The sequence below is a fragment of the Orcinus orca genome, chromosome 16 (assembly GCF_937001465.1).
Source record: "Orcinus orca chromosome 16, mOrcOrc1.1, whole genome shotgun sequence".
Taxonomy (NCBI): domain Eukaryota; kingdom Metazoa; phylum Chordata; class Mammalia; order Artiodactyla; family Delphinidae; genus Orcinus; species Orcinus orca.
In genome coordinates this window covers 61,401,043-61,419,301 of record NC_064574.1, presented here as the reverse complement: position 1 = coordinate 61,419,301, position 18,259 = coordinate 61,401,043, and the positions used below count along the sequence as shown (strand labels likewise).

The window sequence follows — 18,259 nt, the reverse complement described above, 5'->3', positions numbered from 1 at the left end:
GGGATAGGAAGAGTTCCTTGCTCGTAGACTTATTAAACGAGGGTTTTATACATAAAGTGTTTGGCACAGGGCCTGGCATTTAGCAGCATCTACTACATTTGCTGCTGTTTCTATTAACCTGTCTCCACTTGAATTCCTGTGCCTTGGCGCTATGTACCAGGGACGTGGGGAGAAGGGTGAGTACGCACTGTGGTTACCGCCCATAGGGCCATGTCAGCAGCTTCCTCCTGGAATGATCTGTCACACGGTCATATCCACCAGGGGCAGTCAGTTGATTAGTGGCCTCGTTTTTTGTCTCAGTATACATTATGGGTTTAGTTTTAATAACTTGTCATAAAAATTAGCAGAAGAGATAGCCAGGATGTCCAAATGGGGTTTCTTTCTGAAAGTTAATATCCATCAGAAAGGGAAGCTAAGCTACTTGTGGAAGGAGGGGCAAAGGAATGGTCGTGAGGTGACTTGGGAAACCTTCAAGAGGATTATGCGGCATATAAAATTGTTGGTGACATGTGGTCTACATCTGTCCTGAAGGGGTCTTTCCTAGGCGGCATTCATTTCCAGCCATCACGAAGTGTGTGGGTGTGTCTGTGTTTACAAGTGCTTTTGTAGTGCTGTTGACTCTAGAGCAAGTGTGCTGCAGAGGATTACAAAGGTGCTAAATGATGACTGTGTCCACTATCTAAAAGGCTTTCGAAGGCCTGTATTACCCAAAGAAAACAGAACTATCTCCAGAAGAGTCTTAAGCCCCTTGAGGTCTGGGATTCTTAAATGCTCTGCTGTCGACCCTTCCAGACTGTTTCCCAGCACTTCTTGGCCAGATTCTGTCCTTCAGCCCAACTCCGGCATCTAGCCCTCGGCCTGGCACAGAGCAGGGCCTCAGCCAAAATCTCTTTCTTTACTCTGACCTCACCCAAGTGGTTTTTCTCTGTTTGGAATGTCCTTTACACGTCCTAACACATCTCTTCCAGCACCTTCCCTAAAGCTCCCAGCTCTGTCCCTTGCTCATTCCTGGGACTGCCTGGGGCACTGTCTTTGTTCCCTCGGACATGATTTTCTCTCCCCGAGGGGAGGATCTTGGCTGGTAACATGTGATGTTACAAATGTCTTAGTCCGTTGGAAGCATCATCTACTTACTGGTCTGTTGAGGCTGCTCCCTTGGTCCCTAAAGGTAGCGGATAATGAACATTTTGTTGTATTTAGGCAGCCAGTGATCTTTCTTTTCTCCCTCTCTGAGGGTGATATGACACCACTTTCATAGTCAGATATTGATATGAAAGTTTGGGCTGTTAGTCAGGTTTACCCATTACTGTTTTATGTCATCAAAACTCTATTTTAACCATGGGCTTCTGGGTTGAAAATCAAATGCCATCTTACTAAAATAAACTGAATTCTAAAGACCATTCCTTTAGGTCTATAAAAGCACCTCATATAAATAGCTGCTTCTGAGATGTGGCTGCACTGAAGGATTACCCGGGTCTTTTGGGAATCTTGTTGGTGGCTCATTTATTACTGTCAAAGCGAGAGCCCGTTTTCCCCAGGCATGTGTGTACACACCGACCCCCGGGGGACCACAGCCTTCGGCACGTCTCTCATTCGGGGTTTCCTTATGATTGTGGGAGAATGCACATGGTTTTGGTGTCAAATCTTGTCATGGTCAAGTTCAGCTAGGTACCTGTTTCTATTTTGTATCCCACGATCCTGGACCTGGGGGAGGGGATGTGTGCACTGGATGTGTGATTCACAAAACCTGCCTCAGCACGCCCGCTTGTTGTGTCTGGTGACTGACTGCTGTAAGGCTTGCTCTGAAGGCAGTGTCTCCTCCCCACCTGCCCCCCTCAGCTCTCCTGACCCATAGCATGTGGTCTTTCCTCTGCGTAGTAAGAATCATAGTACATCAAAATGTTTTTATTTGAGACACAAAAATGCAAAATTGCTGAGATATCAAACATTTCCCGATCAGCTACAATACGGCCACTATGTACAAAAGATCTGATGATAAATGTGCACACATATAAAAATACCGTATGCATTACCTATGTACAGTACATGTGCAAAATGTATGGCATTCAAACATGACATGGAATTGATTTCAGGGGTGCAAACAGCAAATACAAAGGCATCATGGTTTTTCTTTTAAAAAAACAACATAAAGGCAATAGATGAATGGACCCCCGATTGCCATAGTTTTTTATTAAACTAGTGCTTTGATAAGCAGGGCTCTGCAGATTGGTATCTTTCTCCTTTTTTTCATAGAGTGAGATGCTAAGACATAATGTGACAATGAAAATAAGAAGAGAAACACCTATCACATCGTATTTCTATTGCAAGCAAGAGAAGAAAACTAATTTGTAGGTAGAAAGGAAAAAACTCTGTATTACTGCTAAATACGTATTATTCTTAACCCAACAAAACAAATCTATACTATTTTACATGAAAACAATAGAGAAATATCTACATCTTTGTGAGAATTATAACCTTAAATGGATAATACCTTTTTGGGACTGATTTTTGAGATCTCATTAGTCTCAAATTTTAAATAAAAAGTGCCTCCTTTTGGCAAATACTTGGCAATGCCTTTGGTTCCATTGAAGCGAGTTTGCATTACTATTAGTTATTCGAGGTTAAGTGCTTTTGGTAGCAACTAAACCCTTTCCTAAATGCTTCCTCCTCCTCCTAAATCAGCAAGTTTCCTTACAGCATAATGTGGAGAGGTAATCGTTATGAGTCTCGGTGATTCTATGAACTTGGTTAAAGCTTTGTCTTAGTAGTTGGCACAAAGCTCTGTTGAACACGACAGCTATGTTGAGATCGCCAATGACATGTTTTATTTGATTCCAGACAGCACCTTGCAGATCCGAGATTGCCATCCTCTTGTCACAGAATCGTGACATTTTCCAATGATTCACAGAGCAACGTGTTTGCATGGAGGGGAAGAGCTCTTTTGTAAACATGTGCAGCTTTTTGAATTACAGGCCTCAAATCAGAGATTTCAGGCAGAAACCCTTTGCAATGATGCATTTCCTCAAATACTGCAAGAAAGGGTGAATGGGGACAAACATAGACCTGCTTATTGCCATGCAGTCACTTCACAAGTAAAACCGTAGCTCAGAAACATGGCTGAATGAGCAAGTTATCAAAGGTTTGAACCAGGAAGAAGAATGACTACATATTAATTGTTATTTTCCAGTTTTGACTGAAACCACTTAAAAGATGCGCTGAAATGCAGTTAGGATGCTCTCCAGATACACATTTCTGCACTTGTGAGCTGTGTTCCTTTGATAACCCTGACCTTCCAGTTAGTGTTCTTTGAGAGAGTGGGCTAATTTTGTGGCCTCCAGGCAGGGGACACTTTGCCTGGTGTCCTGCTCTGGTGCCAGTGGTCGGGACTGATGTGGTGGTGACGGATGGCGACACGCAGAGGGCTATTTGCAAACCTGCTGTGGAGCCCCAGGTGGCTCTGCTGGTGGACACTGACAGCTAGTCTCTTGGAAGTTCTTGAAACAGCCCCTGGCTGCCACCCTCCACCTGGCTCATGGCAGGAGCCACCAGATGGGCCCCAGAAACAGCACGAGGGTGTGGCGCAAACCCGGCCAAAGGCTGTTTGTGGACAGTAAAGGGACGGTCCCGGCACTGTTGTGGCTGGTTTCAGCGTGGGAACTGCGAAAGGGCTCTGGAGAAAGCTGTGTGGCCTGGAATGATCTGGGGTTGATCTGGGGTAGAGGAAGCCTGAGTCAGCTTTGGTGACAAAATGGGTAACACTCCTGATCCATCATCACTCGGGGTCCACCGGCTGCACAGCTTGTGGCGGTGCCCTCTACAGGTGGCAGCTTGGGGGGCGACACCACACCGCCTTTGCCACGATTCTGAAACGGCACTTCCGTGGCTCACGCAACCGTGCAGTTTGTAAAAAGGAAATTTTAAGTAAGATCTCTTTTTGTGCCATAAAGATATTCATATAAAACAAACAAATAGCATCTGAGCAAGAAGTTCCATGAATTCAGACTACATCTATGTACAGATATGTGGCAGATACTATACAGTAGATTGCACATTTCAGGAAAAACACTAGAACGTGAACCACTCACACTGTCCTAAGAGGTTTCCTAGTACATGCTTTGCTGAAACGTACAAGATGACCACATATGCCTGAAGCTTCGGTGTAACTTTCTATTCCTCGCGTCCTTAATGACAAGACCTGATACCTATATACACTAGCAGGGTAAGCTTGATACTACTGTGTTTCAGGAATATTTAGGAAATAAGACTGGATAGGAGATCGTGTTTCTAGGAGTTGGTTTTCTGCTCGGCAGTATGCTATTCTGCAGAATGGTACACGACAGCACCACTTCTAAACCACACACGTGAACACCTGAAAATCCAACCAGCGCTTCTGCCCTCTGTTTAAAGGGCTGTGAAGCTCACCTCAAACCCAAGACCGTCCTCTTTGGTAAACACACGCCTTTCCCATTGCGCTTACCGTCACGTTCACTGAGTTAGGGCAGAGGGGCTGTGATCACAGAATGTCACCTTTGGTCACGTCACATGCTGCGCACGGTCTGTGTCCTTGCTCTAACCTGGAACATTAGCTGAGACCCTGGTGAGCAGCACTGGTGTCACAGAGGCCCAGCTGGCTGCTCAAGCCAGGACGGAGGGCCGGGTGGAATGCCGCGAGTAGGTGGCCAGTAGAGTCAGTACTAGAGGCCCCTTGCCTGCCTTTAAAGGAAATGCTGGTACGTGAAGGTCTGAACACACATGTGAAGTGGGCACTTCAGCAAGTTGTAGTCAAGAGACCAGGCTCATGAGATGGCATTCTTTGTAATGCAGTGTGTATTTTTGGAGAGCAACCTTCCTGTGGCATGTTTCAAATCTATTTTAAAAAAGCAATAAGGGGAGCTGAGGGCTAGAGAACAATCTATGTACACAACTCGGGATGATGGAAACAGAAAGTTACTCAACAAGAGCCAGCACCACTAGCTGTTCAGTTGCCTCCTGCTGACTCACTGATATTTGGTGCTAATTTAATAAGCCATTTAAATCTGAATGAAGATGATGCTTAGAGTCTAAGTGTGGACCACATAAGCCCCAGACAAAAACCCAGGGCCCAGACTTCCCCTAAGAAAAGTACCTTTCCGGGTCAGTAGCCCTGCCCCTGGCCACAGGGCCTCCGAAAGGAACTGACTCGAGATGCACGTCATGCCCAGGACGTTAACTGTCCCATTGGGCTTGGTCAGATGGCGGCGCTGTGGTTAACGGTTACTGGCTCCCACATGTTGGATTACCAATTGCTAAACACTCGAAGTACCTACTGCAGACCACACTGTGCATGACTGCCTCTGCTTGAATCATCCAGAAGCACTTTCCAATTGGGAGGGCTTTCAACTGAGGGCTCGAGGGCTGTGGGCAACTGGGAAAATGGACTTTTCTTACATGTAGTAAAATTTACAAACTGAAATAAAAATATACAGTAAGATCAGTTCTTAGGCAAAACACAAACCCAGAAATGATTCACAGACTGTTTCCAAGTAGTGGGTCAGGTTCCCACAGTGACTTGCAAGAGGCAACTTTCACCATTTAACAACCCAGAGAAAAAACCTGACCATACGTAGGGTTTATACAAGGTGAGGTGGAGAGCACAATGATGTTATGTAATAAAAACCTCCACACTTTGGGGTAGATTTCAGGTGGGTTTTTTTTCAGTTATTTATATTTTATCATATACTTACTTAAATGACTAGCTTGATTGAAATAATCTTGGAAATCCTGTGATAGTTGGCATTTTAGAAAATTATGAAACTACTCAACAAATCTTTTTTCTATATAAAAAACTACTAATAAAACCTCCAGTTTTTCAATCTTCAGCTTGATGATATAGTGAGAGCTCAGGTATGACATCCAGTTACAAGCCTGTAAAACAGTAACCAGGGATAAGCGACAGAGAAGAGGACGGCCAGGGCTGGGTCCACTGGCCAACCTGGCGACACTGTCTCACCTGTAACCGTTGTAGGAATGTCCTAGGTTGATGACAGACTTCTCCCTTGCCTTCTTTGCAACTCACCAGCTCAGAAATATATTTTATGCTAAAGCCTTTTCTTGGTTCTTTGAGATGGGTCTGGTTACCTGAAAGTTAGTCAGCAATTCTTTAAATACGGAAATACATGTGGCTCAAGTACTCCAGAAATATTTGCGTTATTACAAGAAGTAGGACCACTGGGTACCTAATGCCTTACTCCAGTGTAGGCTGTACACATCACAATGTCAGAGCACACGTACAGATGTCTAAGATACACATTAAAATCAACCTAATCAACCCAGAGGGCTGCAAATAGAATTTTCAGTGTTATCAGTACACCTGACTTCTTACAGTGGCTTGTTTATGACAGTCTTTTGTAGACACTGTCTGGTTATGGTGGAAGATCTTCCATTTCAATTTAAATTTGGAGATCTAAAGTAAGATTCCCAAAAATCACAAAATAAACTATAACACACACAAAAATTACATTGGTTTCTGAATGGAACCAAAAAGTCTTCAGTGGGAAGCTGTCACTGAACTGGCTGGTGCTGATCACTGCCCTTGACCCCTGCTGCATCTGGGGCTGGGCTCAGGCCATTTCTAGGAAATACCCTGTGCAGTGGTCTCTCACCTCCCTTCTTTTTGAGTGGAGCCGTTTGCCTTTTATTTAGGGTCTCAAAGTGACCACAGAGGTTTAAATGTAGCTGATGACCAGAGGCCCTGGTGTCACCGCCCTGCACACATTACTCTGCTTCATGTTTTTATCTAAAGGTACCTTTTATTCTTTACTGAAGTCTGGAGAAACAGATAAGTCTTCTTGGAGTAGTGTTTTTTCAGAAGGCTCTGTGCTATATTAAATCGTAGACATTCACTGCTGGATGCAATGAAATGTTTTCAAACTTGGTTTCCAGCCTCTGACCATCCCTCCGTTCTTTCTGTGACAACATATTATAATTGCAATGATGCAACTATGGATCTGTCTCTAAAAACTGACCTTCTCCAATCATCTTCATCTTCTTGACTCTCATGGAATCTGGGATGAGAAATCTGTGCTGTTAGTCCCATGGCAGTGGTAGGTCCTGTGGGTCTAGGAAGTCGGCAGAGAACATGCTCGGAGCAGTGGCGCTGAGAGGAGTGAGTCCCGATGACGTGCCGGGCATGGTAATGTCTAACCACTCCATGTTGTCCAGGTTCGAGTCAGAAAGGTCAAGGGACAGGCAGGGAGTACTCGCAGCAAACTGGGCCTCGGAAGTTTCCATGGGTGAGTGTGAGTGGTCCAGCACGCCTGAGTGACTCAGCAGGTCGTTCTGGAGATCCTCTATCAGGGAGAAGGGTTCCCTGTCCTCGCTGCTGCTTTGCAGTGGAGCAATTTCACTGGCTGAAGGCAAAGTGCCATCCAAGAAAGCTTCTAGTTGGTTCTCTAAGCTGGCAGATAAACTGCTCATAGGTTCTAAGGATATGGGCGGTGCCATCTGGACTTGGGGTGGTGGCCGGGACACCACTGTGCTGACTGGCATTGTGGTGATGCTGGCTGTCACTGGTCTCATTTTGGAAATAGGAGAAGGTTCTTCTTTTATAGGAAGGGAAATCTCTGCAAAATAATTGAAATAATTAATAATGATTTAGTACCATATAAACGTTTTTTATTAATTACCAGGGCAATTATTTTGTATTTTTGTGATGACTTATACACAGTCCATCTCAGAGTTAGGAAGAGGATGCTGTTGGTCAAGTACAGTCCTGGATAATAACCTTTAGGATGATGGATATTTTAGTTAAATAGATAAAACATTTAAGCTGATAACATTCTGATATGCTTTCCATTCTTTTTAGTAAGAGTAAGCGTTAAAAGCAGTCTCTACCACCAGGTGGGAACCGATGGTTTTAGATTATTTGATCCTTTTCTTATTCTCAGTCATTCCAGGCTGAAGACAGGCTCCTGTCTTACCCTCTACCTTGAATCTGCTATTACAGCGACACACCACCCTTACAGTGAATGTCAAAGTGGATACCCTGAGTTTGTACAGGCATGAAGTACACCCTTAATATTATGAAAGCTCTAATTATATTCTTTTTTTATCATTATAGTTGAACTGTGTGCTGAATTTAGCCATTTACATTCTATATAAAGTCCTTAAAAGATACAATGTTCTCATGTCATTTCTGAGTTAAAGCTAACACATCTTTTCCAAGATGAGGTGGATTACCTTATTTTTCTTTTGTCTCATTTTCTGAGTTCATATAAAATCTTGAGGATTTGGTAAATGTCTTAATAAGCATTAATTACGTGTTATTCCTTGCCAGATCAAGTAGCAAATTAACGGACCATCTGCTATAGATACCAGTGTTCACTTAGCTACATATATTTGAATAAAATATCCTTTTCACTTTCTTGTGAGTATTTGGTTTCATTTATATGCAGATACACTAGGAAACGTATTTAATAATCGCTCTTACAATTCAGTGATTGGGATGCATAAATAAGTGAGAGAAAGAACTTACAACCTGATTGCTATATGTGAACTGTACACTGTGGGCACTGCCTGTGTTTTAGGACAGTTATGCTGCTCTTCATTACCTGTTGTCACCTCTAGAATTGTTTTGAAAGCTGAAAGTGCAATCTAAATAATTAGTTTTACAATCAACTATTTAAATTTCTGTTCTCATTATTACTGGTGTTAGTATACAATAAGATAAAATAATATACTCATTGGATACTTTGCCATAAAAAATCATCCCTTTTAGAAAATAACTCAGTTGTTATTTTGTTACTGTGACTTTGTCATATTTTAATTTCCAAGTTTAGGCTGTAAACATTATTCTTTTTAATCATTTCCAAAAGTATTTTCGCCAGATTTGGCAAAAAGCATTTTATTATTTTTTTTAACCTTAAATTCAGGCCATGGTATATCTATTTCTTTAATTTCCATAGTTTAGATATACATCATGAGTTTAAAAAGAAAATGCTATTTGCACATGTAGATCTATAGTCAAATATGAAGAATTTTCTGTGTTTGTCAAACATTACGACAAAATCATTAACCTCAAAATCAAATAGAACCTGCTATGAATAGAGAAATTTTGATCACTTTAAAAACCTGAATAAAACTCTTTCACCAAGGTAATTTGAGAATACTTTAAAAATATTCCAAAATAGCATCTGAAGCTTTGAAATACTGATTTTATACTTATTTTTAAAGACATGTAAGCTGAGGCAGAGAGATCCTTGATTTTTTTTTTTTTGTGGTATGTGGGCCTCTCCCGTCGCGGAGCACAGGCTCCGGACGCGCAGGCCCAGCAGCCATGGCTCATGGGCCCAGCCGCTCCGCGGCACGTGGGATCTTCCCAAACCGGGGCACGAACCCGTGTCCCCTGCATTGGCAGGCGGACTCTCAACCACTGCGCCACCAGGGAAGCCCTTATCCCTTTTTAAGATGACAAATTGTAAAAATCTAAGATTTTCAATCATAGGTAGAAAGTGCTTGCCTTTGAATTTTAAGAAAGTTACTAGAGCCCAAGCTAGGTAACTAGGTTTTATGAAACTAATGCACAATGAATGTTTATCCCATCACAACAACATTTACGTGGAGTAATTTTGATGTGGTCTTTAAATCTGGTTCTCCTGAGCTATTTTGAGGTAGTCTATCAACAGGCATACATCTATTGCTAAGTCTATTAAATTACTGTGTTATAGTGAAACAATGGCTTTTCCTTCATTTTAATCACCTAAATTTAACAGATTTAAAAGAGTAAATTGAGGTAGAATTAGAAGAATATGTTTCTCACTACTCAGATACGCTGTGAGCTCTAGAGGAAAACTTTCATAAACCTGTGATAAGACCCCTATGGGGTCTGATGTGACTTTGACCCACCTCCGCTTTTAATGAGAATGTCAAAGAGGTCGTCCATCTGCTGACTGTGTGCATTGGAAATCTACAACAAAGGAGAATATACGTTAGCTTTCTTTCGTACAAACCTGGAAGCATTAGACAACTGGGAGCACTTACGGACCTTACAGAACATCTAGCCTAATCTATCATTTGATAATTTTGAAAACGCTGAGGTCACCTGAGACATTACACCATTTTCCCAATGTGTCACAGTTGGTAAGTTGACAGAGTGAGAATGGGGTGAAAAAATTGTAAAAAATCTGAGATTTTTTTTTACCCAGCTCAGCCGACTTATTTTCTATCACTGGTTGCATTTTGAGAGGCCTCTGACACTTTCTTTTAAAAATATCTTTATTCATTTGCATTTATGTAAAAACATAAGGTATGTATAAAGGTGCTCATACTATGTTTTTTCAGCTTTATTGAGTTACCTGACCTACAAAAAACTACAAAAGTATACAATTTAATAAGTTTTGACATATGTATACATCGACAAAACTATCAACACAATCAAGATAATGAACACATCCGTTTCCCCTAAAGTTTCCTCATGCTCTTTTGCAATGCTCCTTTCATCCCCAGGCAACCCAGTGATCTGCTTTCCTTGATTACAGATGAATTTACGTTTTCTAGAGTTTTATATAAATGGAGTCATACAGTATGTACTTTCTTTAGCAGGGGGAGGGTAGAGGAGGCTTCTTGCATTCAACATAATAAATTTGAGATTTAACCATGCTGTAGAGTACAGCTGAGGAACAGTTCACTCCTTTTTCTTGCTGAGAAGTATTCCATTGTATGGAAATATCAGTTTGTTTGGATTGTTGGTATTTTTTGGCTATTACAAATAAAGTTGCTGTGAACATTTGTGTACAAGTCTTTGTATAGACACATGCTTTCTTTTCTCTTGGGTAAATATTCAGGAATGGGATGCCACAATCATAGGGCAGGTGTATGTTCAACTTTCTTAAGAGATGGCTGTTTTCCAAAGTGATCATATTGTTTTATATTTCCACAGCAATGGATATTTCCAGTTGTTCTCCATTCTCGTCAACACTTGGTATGGTCAGTCATTTTAATTTTAGACATCTAACAGGTGAGTAGTGGTTTTAATATGCATTTCCCTAATGAGTAATGATGTTGAGCATCTTTTCATGTGCTTACTTGTCATCTGTGTATCTTCTTTGATGAAATGTCTGTTCCCATCTTCTGCTTACTCCAGAAATTCTCATGCATACTGTTTGCATGGTATATCTTTTTCCAATCACTTACTTTCAACCTGTGTCTTTGTATTTAAAGTATGCCTCTTGCAGATGCATATATTAGTTATCTATTGCTGTATTACAAATTAGTCCAAAAAAACTTAGTGGCTTAAAACACTAAACAGTGATTTTCTCTCACAGTTTCTGAGGGTCAGGAATTTAGGAATGGTTTAGATGGACAGTTCTGGCGTGGGGTCTTATAGGATGTGGTAGTCAAGATGCTGGCTGGGCTACAGCCATCTCAAGGCTGGAAAATGTCCTTGTAAAGGTGACTCACTTCATGACTGACAAGGTGGTGGTGGTTGATGGGAGGCCTCAGTTCCTCTTCACATGGGCCTCTGCAGAGCGCTGCTGAACGGTCCACACGGCATGCTCCCCACAGCCAGCAGTCCAAGAGAGCGCAAGCGGGGTCGCTTTTATGACCTAGTTTCAGAAGCCACACACCATCTCTTCTGCAATTCTATACGTTAGAAGCAAGTCACTAAGTTCAGCCCAGGGAGGGATGTCAAAGAATTTGCAGATGTATTTTTTTTTTTTTTTTTGCGGTACGCGGGCCTCTCACTGTTGTGGCCTCTCCTGTTGTGGAGCACAGGCTCCGGACGCGCAGGCTCAGCGGCCATGGCTCACGGGCCCAGCTGCTCCACGGCATGTGGGATCCTCCCGGACCGGGGCATGAACCCGTGTCCCCTGCATCGGCAGGCGGACTCTCAACCACTGTGCCACCAGGGAAGCTTCTTTATTAGTTATTTTAAGTATTATAGCTATATATTTTATAAGCCCCTCAAGACAGTGTCATTTCTTATAATGCAGGTTTTCTAGTAATGAATTCTTAATTTCTCCTTACCTGAAATTCTCTCTAGTTCACTTTCATTCTTAAAGGATATTTTTACTTGATATAGAATTGTGGGTTGACAGTGGCCCCACCCCCAGCCCCCCACAAGAACTTTAAAGATGTTGTTCCATTCTTTTCATGCTTCCATAGTTTCTGATGGAAAGTCAGCCATAAATCAAATACAGTTGACCCTTGAACAACATGAGGGTTAGGGGCACTGCCCACCACCCTCAAGCAGTTGAAAATCTGTGTATAACTTAATTTTTTAAAATTTATTTCTTTTATTTTTTAAAATTTATTTTTGGCTGTGTTGGGTCTTCGTTGCTGCACGTGGGCTTTCTCTAGTCGTGGCGAGTGGGGGCTACTCTTCGTTGTGGTGCGCGGGCTTCTCACTGCGGTGGCTTCTCTTGTTGCAGAGCACGGGTTCTAGGTGCGTGGGCTTCAGGAGTTGTGGTACGCAGGCTTCAGTAGTTGCAGTGCGTGGGCCCTAGAGCGCAGGCTCAGTAGTTGTGGCGCACAGGCTTAGTTGCTCCGTGGCATATGGGATCTTCCTGGACCAGGGCTCGAACCTGTGTCCCCTGCATTGGCAGGAGGATTCTTAACCACTGTGCCACCAGGGAAGAGCCATGTGTAACTTTATAGTTGGCCCTCCATATCCATGGTTCCAGCCAACCACAGATTGTATAGTACTGTACTATGTATTTATTGAAACAAATCTGTGTATAATGGACCTGTGCAGTTTAAACCGTGTTGTTCAAGGGTCAAAGGTGGTTGTTAAAGGGTCAACGGTAGTTGTTACCCTGTGTGTATTGTACTGCTTTGCTCTTGATGCTTTCAAGATTTGGTCTTTAAATTTGGCTTCCAGCAATTTGACTGGGATATGATGAGGCCTTCTGTTTATCCCATTTGGTGTTCTTTGAGCATCTCAAAGCTGTAAACTTGTCTTTCATCATATTTGTAAAAAATTTGACCAGTATTTCTTAAAATATTTTACCTGCCTCATTCCTTTCTCTTGTCTCCTGGGACTCCTATCATTACCCATGTTAGACTGTTTGATGTTAAATAACAGGTCTCTGAGGCTCTGTTCACCTTTTTAACACATTATTGACCGGAGATGTATTAATACGTCTTTTGTTACCCGAACATTATTGACTGGAGACGTATTAATACATTTTTAGAGAGTGATACAATTAATATCACTGTGCGAAGTTGTTAGAGCTTAAAATTGATCAAGGGTTCATTATACAACTTACGATTGTCCTTATCATTCACATTTCTTCCTCTGTTAGGTTTTGTTCCAACCTTGTGTCTATTATAAACGTAAAATTTTCAAAAGTGACGCATCGTGAAATTTTGAGTGAAGAGTTTTTCAGTGAATTTTATGCATATACTCTCTGATTGTCTGAGCGACATATATACTAGTGTCTCAGAAGTTCTGATAGTACTTCAGAATATAGTTCTGATTCAGATGATGTGACTGTTAGACCAACAAAAAGACAAAAACCCTTAGTGATGGATACTGATATGGAAAGTGAAAATGAAACTCATGGTGCTGGAGAATGCTCCTTTGCTTCTATAGAAGAGTGGATTGAAGACAACATTTCATGAAAATTAGAAGCCTTTACAGTGTGTCAGGTGTAAATACTGAATGTAATACCCCACGAAGTGGTAGTGAAGTAACAGAATTAATTTTTGGCCGGCCAAAATAAAAACTGCCAGCCACAGGCATTAATTTCTGCAAAAATCCCACGGTCAGTAATGAGTTAAAATCTTTTTTTTTTCCTCTGTTATTCAGATTGGATAAATTCTATTGATCTTTCTTCAAGTTCACTTTTTTACCTCTGCCATCTCCATTCTGCTAAGATCTATAATTTTTTTTATTTCAGACACTGTAATTTTCAGTTTTAGAATTTCCATTCATTAAAAAAAAGCATTTCTATATCTGCTTACGTTCTTTATCTTTTCCTTCATTACAGGTATATTTTCTTTTACATTATTGATAGTTATAATAGTTGTTTTAAAATTTTGTGTGCAAATTCTAACATTCAAATCAGCTGGGGGTTGGTCTTAGCTGATTGCCTTTTTCCCTTGAGAAAGGGTCCCATTTTCCTGATTCTTTGTACATTGCTGACTTATGAACGGCTGTCGTGGATATCAAATCGTGGAGACTGTATTCTGTCATTTTTCTCAGATGAATGGTTTCTTTTGTTTTAGTAGGCAGTTAACTTGGGTTGGACTTGAACCTCAAAATGTTTCTTGGGCAGAAGTTCCAATCTCAGGTCAGATCTTTTGTCTTTAGCTGATCTGCTACGACTCTACTCCCTACCTATGTGGCTTAGGGGTCAGCCAGAGATGTGGGCAGACAGAATCTGGGCATCTCCTCTCTCAGTTGAGAGCAACCCAGAAGGCAAGGAACCGGTCCTCTGGTTTCCCAAGGCATAAAGGCTGTGGTTTTTCTACCAGTAACCTCACCACTTAGCTTGACCCCAGAGTAAAAGCAGCAGGAAGAGGGAACTCATGCCCTCTAACTCCCTCCCCTCAGTGCAGACTCCTCATCAGAATATGACTCTTTCTAGTCACTCTTCAGTGACTTCATAGAACTGCTTTTTGTGTTATGACCAGGCTTTAGAGCTGTTATCTGTGGGAAGACTGAACTGGTAGGGCCTTACTTATTAGCCAGTAGTGGAATTGGATGTCCGAGTAAATGTATTTTAAAAACCTCAGAATCCCTGGACTTTGATGCTCAGTGGTATATAAAGAGGAACCACAGCTAGCTCCCCATCCGAACAGAACTTGACTCCCTCAGTCTAGGTGCATGAACCAGAGACAGACAAAGGACAGGGATTCCAATCAGCTCTTAGGTTAAGGTGAGAGGATGATTCTCTGTTGTCGTCACACTGGTGAAGGAAATGGTACAGAGTAACCTATACGTGAGAGTTAGATTTGGAAGGATTTTCCTGAAGATATGTTCCTTCTGGATGGACCAAGGGGAGCACAGCCTAGGCCAGCACCATTTGTTTCACTTCTTTTTGCAAATATCTAAACCTAGTTTCTGAAATGTGGCTTTTCTTTACATATAGGGGCCCTGGCTGAGTCTGGAACTGAAGGAACATTTTACAGTTAGTCACCTTCCTTCGGCAGTAAGTGGATGCGAAGAAGGACGTGGAAACTGTCTGCTTCCTCGAGGAGGCAGTCTGCCCGGGCACCCTGCGTGCCCTGTGTGAGTGTGCCACACCAGGCACTCTGGCCGCCACAGAGCAGTGTCTGCAGCTGCTCGCTGGGGCGACCACATAGGTCAAGGTGGCCACGGCTGCCGCTTGCGCAGGAAGTGCTGAGTCCTTGGCTCCGCACACCCCCCTGCACGAGGAGGCCCCAGGGAGTTGCATGGAGACTGTGGGAGCGAGGGAAGCGGCACAACTCTACCGGTGCATCTGCTGTGGCTGTGAGAGCAGAAGGTCTACCTCTGATCAGCACACCTCTCCCTCTACTGTCAGCACCCGTGCAGTGGCATCAGGTTCACTCCCTGCATCCTCAGGTTCTTTCTTGAAAGTGAGGTGAGTTTTAAGCTTTAAATAGGCAGCGAGCCCAGGAGGCGCGTTCAGGGTAAGGTCTGATGAGACTGTCCTTCTTGGCGCCCGCCGGAGGCCAGGTGCTTTTACAAGCAGGAGCTCTAGCTATCTTTTTCCATCTCTGGAATAGGTGCGGCTCCTCCTATTTTATCAAAGCAACAAGGCAGGCTCAGAGGAGAGGGACGCACGGTTACGAGGCGGGAATCAGTACATGGCGGGGCCGGGAGGGCCTCAGTCTGTCCCTTCCGAAGTGCATCTGCTCAAGATATGAGCAGAGTTGCTTGCGTGAGCCTGCCTGCTGGAGCAGAGGGTGATGGGCAGTCTGGAAGGCCATCTGGGCAGGAGAGGGTCAGTTTGATGCTGGCCTGACAAATGGTGGCTTTAGAAAAGGGTCCTGTATAAAATACGTGCCCTGGTCACACATACACACATCTATCCCTAACGCAACCCGCCTCTGGCCCCCAGGAGAAGTTAGTTAAAGACAAACACTGAAATTCTGAGTAAATAGGAACTGCAGGTTATATGGCTGCTGAAAACCGCTGGGAGTCTCCGAAGTGAATGATGTTTTGATTTTAAATAGCATTTAAAAGGCAAGCAAGGCTACTAGTCATGAAACTTGTCTCTCTTGAGGCAAGTCCATCTTAGACCGGGGCTTCAAGCTGAAGAGGACCCACCCCATCAGAGCTGCGGCCTCCTTACCTCTGGAAGGGAAGACTGGGCACTGCGCGTCTGCTTGATGGCTTCCTCGTAGCGGGGAGGGTCTTTCGTCTTGGGGACCGGGCTCCCAAACAGAGAGTGCTGGACCGCAAACTGCTGGGGCGGAGGGGGCGAGCCGGGCTGCAGCAGACAAAGGAGGAGAGTCAGCCTGGCGGCAGGCTGGCCTCCCGGGGATCCTGGGGGGGTGAGGCTGAGGCGCCGGTGGGCCGGGCCACCCCCACTGTGCTGACGGCTAAGCTGCCCCGGAACAAGTCCTATCCCGGGACTTTCGGCTGTTTTCCCCGTTAATGCCGACACTCGGCCGTCCAGGCCTGAAGCCCGGGACTCTGGGCTGAACCTGCGCCCTGTATGTGCTGGCACCGCTGCCCCGTGGGCTGGGTTACCTTGTTGGGAGGGTTGGGGCCGTTCTGCAGGGACGGAAGTGGCGTGCTTCTGGGTTGGAGGATGCTGCTGTTTGTCTTGTTGATAAAGGGCTGCTGCACCGCTGGAGCGGGTGGTCTCTGATACGGAAGAACTGTATTGGATGCTGAGTTTGTGAAAACCTGTAATGAATAAATATCTGCCCATCAATTTGTTCTTCTGCTCTTCCTAATAAAGAAAACCACATTTTAGAACAGGGATTCGGGACTTCCCTGGTGGTGCAGAGGTTAAGAATCTGCCTGCCAATACAGGGGACATGGGTTCAAGCCCTGGTCAAGGAAGATCCCACATGCCGTGGAGCCAACTAAGCCCGTGCGCCACAACTACTGAAGCCTGCGCTCTAGAGCCCAAGTGCAGCCAAAAAAAAAAAAAAAATAGAACAGGGGTTGGCAAATGTTTTCTGTGAAAGCCACGGAGCATATAGTTTAGGGCCGGGCGCTGTGCAGCAGCTGCTGTAACTGCTTGCCCTGCCCTGCGGCCCTGATGCAGCCAGGATGAGAGTGAGCGTGGGTGGCTCAGGACAGCTCCACCTACAGACACGGGCGGGGCTGGGTGTGGCCCACAGGCCGTGATTCCCTAGCGTCAGTGGTCTCTGTCGTGGACAGCAGCGGGGACAGTGCGCTGTGGGCAAGCTCAGTATGATTCTCCTCATTTGCTCTCAGGGCTCTTTAGCTCATAGCTGCCACGCCCCCCTCTCTCTTCCAGCCTTGCTCCCAGGTGCCAAAGCCACACTTGTAACATTTACAAACACACATTTGGGGCGTCTCAAAGCTAATATGTTCCAAATTAAACTTTCCCCTTTCTTCCCACTGCCCCCAGCCTCTGCGCAAAAATAATTCTTGGTTTTGCCTTTATTTATTTTTGAAACTTAGGTAAGGGGAGCCCTCAGCGTTCACACGTCTCAGACACACCTCCTGGGTCGGGACCTGTGGTCTGCTGTCCTGATCCGGGTCCTCACTAGCCATCACTGGAAAACTGCCACTGCTGTCTACCTGCGCTCACCTGCCTGTCAGCCCTCTGCCATGACGACAGTCTCCCCCCCCCACACACACAGACACACACAGACACACACAGACACACACAGACACACACAGACACACACACACACAGCGGCAATCGAGTCCCTCCTATACTCACTGGCTCTTCTGTTTTGGGGTAAAATCCTCATCGTTGGCTGGCATGTCAACCTTCTCACTACCTGGCCCCCTTTCCATCCTAACTGGAAGGCCACACGTGCTGTGGCCACACTCAATTTTCCACTTTTCTGAAAATTTCTCCAAATCCTTGCAAGGCCTCATTTAAAATCTGCCCCCTTCTGAGAAGCTGTTTTCTGCTTTGTCAGGCAGAGGTGAGAACTTCTTCCTGTGGAATTACAAAGTGTGTTGTTTAGCTCCCATCAAGAGCCAAAGGTTTTAGGGCCTGTTGCAAATGTATGGCCATAACGTTGACTTTGTAACTGTATTTCACAGAACTGGTTTGCTCATAAAAATTTTAATATACTTTATACTACTAGTATTCTGAAAGAGAAAAACTTAACCTATATATTTTTACTGTAAATGTGT

The 18,259-nt window shown here is 44.0% G+C and overlaps 1 protein-coding gene and 1 long non-coding RNA gene across 16 annotated transcripts in view; one reads left to right on the top strand and one right to left on the bottom strand.

Moving 5' to 3' along the window:
- The window catches only part of LOC117201478 (uncharacterized), a 77,451-nt gene that overhangs the window by 29,826 nt on the left and 29,366 nt on the right, over positions 1-18,259 (top strand). Inside the window, exons 3-4 of one of the 2 annotated variants that reach the window (XR_004483505.2) lie at positions 10,916-10,993; positions 15,072-15,545. This is a non-coding gene — a long non-coding RNA (uncharacterized LOC117201478). Of the gene's footprint in view, positions 1-10,915; positions 10,994-15,071; positions 16,848-18,259 lie in introns of those variants that run through there. The other variant, XR_004483504.2, reaches the window with a different exon arrangement.
- Positions 1,891-18,259, bottom strand: part of MRTFB (myocardin related transcription factor B) — a 281,630-nt gene continuing 265,261 nt past the window's right edge. For all 14 annotated transcript variants that reach the window (XM_033428767.2, XM_049699597.1, XM_049699601.1 and 11 more), the window contains 4 exons: positions 16,661-16,819; positions 16,260-16,397; positions 9,883-9,943; positions 1,891-7,601 (listed from right to left, as the gene is read on the bottom strand). In XM_033428767.2, coding sequence (XP_033284658.1) covers positions 7,066-7,601; positions 9,883-9,943; positions 16,260-16,397; positions 16,661-16,819 — 894 coding nt within the window. In that variant the 3' untranslated portion in view covers positions 1,891-7,065. The remainder of the gene's footprint in view (positions 7,602-9,882; positions 9,944-16,259; positions 16,398-16,660; positions 16,820-18,259) is intronic.